General features: G+C 46.4%; 1 protein-coding gene across 1 annotated transcript; it reads left to right on the forward strand.

The window, feature by feature from the left end:
- The first annotated feature begins 280 nt into the window (after positions 1-280).
- Positions 281-7,056, forward strand: LOC135092193 (uncharacterized). Its single transcript, XM_063990489.1, has 6 exons — positions 281-499; positions 3,796-3,930; positions 4,338-4,726; positions 5,026-5,134; positions 5,508-5,666; positions 6,556-7,056. The coding sequence occupies exons 1-6, from the start codon at positions 299-301 to the stop codon at positions 6,700-6,702; spliced, it is 1,140 nt and encodes a 379-aa protein (XP_063846559.1). The 5' UTR covers positions 281-298; the 3' UTR covers positions 6,703-7,056.
- Positions 7,057-7,316: the final 260 nt, after the last annotated feature.

The raw sequence follows: 7,316 nt of genomic DNA on the forward strand, positions 1-7,316 counted from the left end.
ATTTATGGGGAAAAATATTATATTCTTTTAAATCTCAATCCACACAATGAAGAAATTAACAATGAAATTAATCAAATGCACTAACCTAAACCTAGTCCTCGTATGGGAACGCTAATGTTATTTCACTATTATCCAAAAACAATCAGAATAGTACAGAAATAAATAAATGAAAATAAAAAATAAATAAATCACAAGATAAGGATGCTACATATAATATAGGCGCGATCCCTGAGAAAGGTGTGCGCCCCCCCCGTTCCATCCACCCTCCCCCCTCCTCCAGCTGGATCATAACAACAACATGACGCCAACCCAATGGCTGGCGATACCCACGGAAATAAGGCTAACGGAGCTTTCCCCGCGGATTTCCTCGTCCCTCAATGATACCACGGAAAGCTCCACCGTGTACGTCAACGGCAAGAAGATCATAGTGAAGCAGGAAGATGTGCTTCCCACCGAAATTAATGACACTGCGGCCTCCAACGTGATTCTGTACCCAATGGTGAGTCTCTCTCTCTCTCTCTCTCTCTCTCTCTCTCTCTCTCTCTCTCTCTCTCTCTCTCTCTCTCTCTCTCTCTCTCTCTCTCTCTCTCTCTCTCTCTCTCTCTCTCTCTCTCTCTGCTTGTACATCCAGGGAGAGAACAGTGTCCGTGGCCTGTGTGCGGCGTGTGGCTCGTGACAGTCAGTCGTGTGTGACAGAAGCAGCAGAATTTTTTTTTTTTTTTTTTTTTGCCGACAGTGATTTAAAGAAACAAATGTGCTTTGAATGAATCTGCTCATCGTTTTTTTCTCATCCCCTCCCGCCTCCCCTGAGAGCTTGCTGAGTTGCAATACACACGGTAACAGACTAATACAAAACACGTCGAATTCAACCAGAAAAAATATATATTCTCGCCCTCACAGACACACAGTAATGTGTTGCTGTTCACAATTGTGCACTTTGCTCACTCACTGCTAAATGTACCACTGGTTTCACGCCACGGGACTCTTAGATGTTCAACCAAACCTAGCCTAATCTAACTAAACCTAATTTAGCCACCAATAGTTCATAAAAAATCTTCATTGTCCTCATGGGGCAGCATCCCATTCATCCACACCTTCCCTCTCAGGGCTTCTTCAGGCCAGCCACAGTAGCAGTGGCACCTCACACTCGCGGCAGAACACTGCTCGTATGTAAAAAGTAAGGGTGAGTATTTTCATGAAATTGGGCAACATTCGGACATCATGAGAAGTACATCCAGTGCACACAGACAAATTCACATACAGGCCATGTCTAACTTCCCCGACAAAATAAAATGTTGTGATTAACTGAATTAATCAAGTATTACCTTATTGACCTGTGGCATTGTCTTCATTTAAAGAAACCAACCAGTGGATTTGGCAATGGAACACCGATTCACTCATGCACGTACACACACACACGCAGTGTCCCTCAGTGGAGACTTGGCAATCCAGTGCTGAGCAGGACAGTGCAGTGCTCCAGGCAGCAGTCCCAGACAGGCTGCTGTCACTCAGGGCAGCAGTCCCAGACAGGCTGCTGTGTCACTCAGGGCAGCAGTCCCAGACAGGCTGCTGTGTCACTCAGGGCAGCAGTCCCAGACAGGCTGCTGTGTCATTCAGGGCAGCAGTCCCAGACAAGCTGCTGTCACTCAGGGCAGCAGTCCCAGACAGGCTGCTGTGTCACTCAAGGCAGCAGTCCCAGACAGGCTGCTGTGTCACTCAGGGCAGCAGTCCCAGACAGGCTGCTGTGTCACTCAAGGCAGCAGTCCCAGACAGGCTGCCATGCCACTCAGGGCAGCAGTCCCAGACAGGCTGCTGTGTCACTCAGGGCAGCAGTCCCAGACAGGCTGCTGTGCCACTCAGGGCAGCAGTCCCAGACAGGCTGCTGTGTCACTCAGGGCAGCAGTCCCAGACAGGCTGCTGTGTCACTCAGGGCAGCAGTCCCAGACAAGCTGCTGTCACTCAGGGCAGCAGTCCCAGACAAGCTGCTGTGTCACTCAGGGCCGCAGTCCCAGACAAGTTGCTGTGTCACTCAGGGCAGCAGTCCCAGACAGGCTGCTGTGTCACTCAAGGCAGCAGTCCCAGATAGGCTGCTGTGCCACTCAGGGCAGCAGTCCCAGACAAGCTGCTGTGTCACTCAGGGCAGCAGTCCCAGACAGGCTGCTGTGTCACTCAAGGCAGCAGTCCCAGACAAGCTGCTGTGCCACTCAGGGCAGCAGTCCCAGACAGGCTGCTGTGTCACTCAGAGCAGCAGTCCCAGACAGGCTGCTGTGTCACTCAGGGCAGCAGTCCCAGACAAGCTGCTGCGTCACTCCGGGACAGCAGTCCCAGACAAGCTGCTGCATCACTCCAGGGCAGTACAAATGAGATTCCAAAAATCTCCAGCAGTATTATATTAAATTTCCAGTGCATTTACAGGGTGTAACAGAAGTTTCTGTGGGTATTGCTAGAGGTGAAAGTACAGATTATTCTAAGTGGAAAATGTTCCATACACACACTGTATGCATCTTGAGGTGTTGTTTAGCTGTGGTGTGAAATTCCAGTGTAGCCAGGTGACAGTGGCCACCTGTGTCCATGGCAGGTGATGTGTTGATGCGGGATGTCCAACAAGAGAATTGTGATATTCAATCATTGTTTCTACAAGGTTTGGGGCATTACAGATGAGTGGCATTGACAGACAGGTGATTCATTGAGAAACATTTCGCAACAATGGCATGGCTGTAATTAACGACAAATAAAATAATAGGCTACATGATATCACACCTGCCCAGGCAGGGAGGGGGAGGGAGTGAGGATAGTAGCAAATCAGCTGATTGCTGGTCAATCACATCAAGACAGTGACAGTGAATACATTTAGATTGTACTGCAAGATTTTGAAAGAAAAAACTGCTGACAGTGCTGCACACTTATAGCAATGTGAAGTTTGTGGATGTGGTGTTTCTCTGACACAAATACCTGCCAAGCCCGGCTGTTGTATCTGTCACTTCCCACACTTGAATTTCACACCACAGATACACAACGCCTCAAAATGCATATGTGCATAAAATATTTTCCACCTGGAATAACCTGTACTTTCACTTGAAGCAATAACTGCAGAAACTTTAGTTACACCCTATATATATAAGGTTAAAAATACTTAGAATGAAAGGATCTATCTGATGAGACAGGTAAGAATTGCCACTGTTCCATGGCCAAGAATCTTGATGTAAACCCAAATGTGCATGTGGAAACTATGAGTACAGGCCATGGCCAAGTGATGCAGTGGTTTCAAGAGTAAAGGAGTGACGGTGTGGACTTGTCCGGCACAGTGATGACAGAACAAGTTGAGGTATTTCATATAGTTTTGTTTAGAATATCACTGTGGGTGCACTGAGGAATGGTTGTAGAGATCTCAGAGACATGGAGGCACTGCAGTGCATGAGGCTCATGGAGAAACATGGCCACCAGACAAGACAGGAGTGGCAGAAAACGTCAGTGTGTTGGCTGGGCTCGTGTCCTGTTTTGAGATATTTGTATTTAATTTACACTTAGTGCAGTAGCAGTTTGATTCTATCTGAAAATATTATGTGGCACATCAGACACACTTTTCAAGTTTTTTTAGGCATATCAGAGGTAAATCTCAGTTAATCCAGGAAAAGACTGATTCAGTTTGGCTCTAAAACCAACCATGCCAAAGTATTGGTGGCCAATCTGTAGATACATTTTCTGAATACTTTTTTGCTTTGTTTACTGTGTGGTACCAATCACTTGCACTATCATTAACCCGAGTAAGGAGGCTGACGTTTACCACAATTACAGAAGAACCGGACATTGGATGGAGTGGACGGGGTTTCCAGACTGGACTTGGAGTGGCACACGCCATCACTGGCCACGCCAAGCCCTCAGACAGACGTTACGATTGTCACCTCAAAACCAAAGAATCCAGATTACAAGGTATGTTGCTCTTCCTTTTCCTTGAGCCTTTCTCTCTCTCTCATGGCACTGCTGCAGGGCTGTGTTGCTTTACATTCATGTCACACTGTCTTCATCTCATCATGTGAAAATGAAGGTTCTTTGAAGCTTTCATGTATATAAGGTGAAAGGAACACATATCTAGTGTAGACACATCACCCCTCATACAACAAGGCATCTTGTGCTGTGAAGCAGTGCCACATAATCTTGTTATAGTGGCATCTTTAATGGCTCAGTAATTTTTTGAGACTCAGCCACAAACCTAACCCCTAGTGGCCCCCTGTAGGCCCATCAAAACAGTGCCTTACACTGTTGCAGTAGTTCAGATCAATCAGTAGATAATTTTTTAAAGACCAACCATGAATTTAATTTCCAACATGCCTGTGCAGGTCCACGAAAACATTGTGGCCACCAAGCGCAGCCGCCCAGTAAACTTCAAGCTGCTGCAGGTGAAGCCAGGCGTGGAGGTGTCCATCACCCTCACCTACCAGGGCCACATCTATGGCGACGAGCCCGTCAAGCGCTGCAAGAAGCACGATGAGTGCATGTGGTGCAAGGATCACAAGTTCAACCAGGGTTTTTGTGTCATCAGTAAGTACCACAGGTATGACCTGGACTACAAAGGGCACCCCGTGGCCATCCTCACGCCCCTCGCTGACCACCTGGACGTGGACGGCACCACAGAGTTTTCCGTGGTGTTTGCCTGCTGGAACTCATGTGACATCCATGTGCGGTTCGGCAAGGACATGGTGCTGCACGTGCACATCATGCAGGACGGGTCAGTATGGCATATCCACCGCCGGGACAGGATTCTGCCTCCTGCTTGCTTTCTTAAGCTCCATCTGCCAACATCTTTCTCTTTCTTTGTTGTTCTTAGTGTGTTCCTCCATCTGTCAGACTGAGTCTCTCTCTCACATTATTTTCTCTTGTTTTTTAATGTGTCTCATTTTGTCTTTAGAAGCTTGAACACAGTCCAGAATTTTCCACACATTCCTTGAGACCCAAATTTTCCCTTAACATTATGAGATTTCTTTTTCTAAAGTTTACTTCCTCATCAGCTTCCTTACCACCTTGCAGACAGGTGAAGAAGGTGGAATACACAGTGCAGTGTTGCCAGAACCTGCTGAGAGATGCCTTCAAGGACAGGAAGAGGAAGCTGCTCTCCCACTCAGAGAGCACATCAGAGGTAAGAGTTAAGGCCATCCCAGCACACTCCACCTCTTGCTGCCTCACTGCACCTTGGAATTCAGATTTTGTTCATTCAGAGTAGACAGAATGGCATGGCAGTGTTGCATTTGCAGTGCAGTGCCTTGCTTTGTGCATCAGCAAAGTGGTGTAGGTTGTGCTTCAGTAAAGTACACTTCCAGATACAATACAACCCTACACCAGTACAGTTCAGTCCTTCACCAGACAGGCACATTATTATGTTTCTGGGCCTTGATTGCTTTTCTTCCATTAAATTGTCTGAATAAATCAAAGTATTAACTACACATGCACATAAAGCGTCATGCACTCCCCGTGAGGTGAATGAGAAAACTGAGTTACCTGCATTTCCTCAGAGGTCCTCCAAGGCTGCCGTGGCCTCTAAAACATCCAGCACTTCCAGAGCAGTGGTGGCCTCCTCAAAGAAAGCCATTGTCTCCTCACCAGGCTCTCCCTCCTCACCGCCCACCTCACCCATCAACTCCAGCAAAGAGAAGCCTGTGGATGTTGTTGTAGTGAGTCACTGAGCCTAGTCATGTTTCACATGCCTCGGTCAACTCCTTCTGAAGCATTGCAAAGCTATACCCCACAGTCTGTACCAGTAAATTAGTCTGTTGTCCTGTTTTCCTCTGTCATCTGGGATCATGTGTTGCCAGAAGGAAGCAGTGTGTCAGCAGCTCTTTGTCAGAGATTTTCACTGTCAACATTTTTAAGTAATAATGTAGAAAAGATAAAAGATTACTCACTAACCTTTGCTACCAGTCCATATGTTGGCATATTGCTTCCTTCACTTCCTGGTGTCAGTGTCTTAACAGTTCTTGTCTGGACGAGTGATCTTGAACTCCAAAGAACAAAAGAATATTGCAAGTCACACCACTCAGTTGTACACTCAAACAAATCAGTGATTACCCAAATAAGAAGAGAACTTTAAATCGACAATAATAGAATATTATTATAAGATGGTTGTTTTGTTCTTTTTAATCTGGTGGTGTCTGTCCAGCAGGATTCCCTCAGAAAGATAAAAGGATAGACTCTATGATGTCACTTGCTTCTGATTTTACATTTCATATTTGCACACTCCTGCCTTTATCTCAGCTATGCCAGCCTCCTCTTCTGCCCAAGTACTGAGGCCACCACACTCCCAGCCTCTGCTGCACATTTATACCACCTCTATCATACTGTTCTCTCCATTCTCACCTGCTTACCAAAGTGCATTGTGATGTTGCGTTTCATCGTCTGCATCCCCAGAATCCAACCTGATGCCCTCTGTATACACACATTTTTCTCACCATGCAGCAGTGAGAGGAGTGACGAGAAAGGTGCCTCGGTGGACAAAATGAATGGATAAGCAAGACAAATTGACCTGTTCAATGTGAGGAGAGCCAACTTTACTCTGTGTTGCAGGAGGGTCTGGATGAGGAGCGGAGAGACCTAATAGAGCGGCTGGTGAGGACGATAGGCGGCACCACATACAGAATCCCCCACCTGATGAGAATAAAACCCACTGAGGACTCTAGCGTGCCGGAGTACCAGACCAACGGCAGCAAGTGAGGGCTGGAACAGGCACTGCTGATGCCCCACCGCCGCTGCCACTGCTGCCTTGGAAGAAGGTTGTGACACAACCTTTACATTTCCAACATCAAACAAAATGCAAAACTTTGATCATATTGGTCGTGTTATAAAATGTGTAATGTGCATTTGAGAAAACATTACGAGCACCAGCCTTCCTTCCTGTGAAGTGAAGACAATTTAAAGAAAGAAAACAATGAAGGGAAGTAAAACAGTTTTTCATGTTGTAGTGCTCTTTGTTAAGTTGAAAATACTATTCAGTCAGCTTTAAATACAAACTTCCCCTATCAATGTAAATACTAAAAAATTAGAATATTAAATAGTGTTTCAAACAAATGTTAACTGTGTGAAATGATGTGCCTGTGTAAAAATTGTTACACCAAGACAGTGTGACCTGTGGGAATACTTCAAGACATGAATGTGTGTGTGTGTGTGTGTGTGTGTGTGTGTGCACCTCTGCCTTACACTAGGGGCCACAGTGGTGCCTCAAGGTGTGCCGTGTGGACCGAGGGAGGCGGCGTAGGGTGTGGGAGGTTCAAAGTACACAGCAGAGGATCAGTATAATGGAATCTCCAGGAAACCAAGGCCAGATTTGT

This window comes from Scylla paramamosain, chromosome 39 (genome assembly GCF_035594125.1).
Source record: "Scylla paramamosain isolate STU-SP2022 chromosome 39, ASM3559412v1, whole genome shotgun sequence".
Taxonomy (NCBI): Eukaryota; Metazoa; Arthropoda; class Malacostraca; order Decapoda; family Portunidae; genus Scylla; species Scylla paramamosain.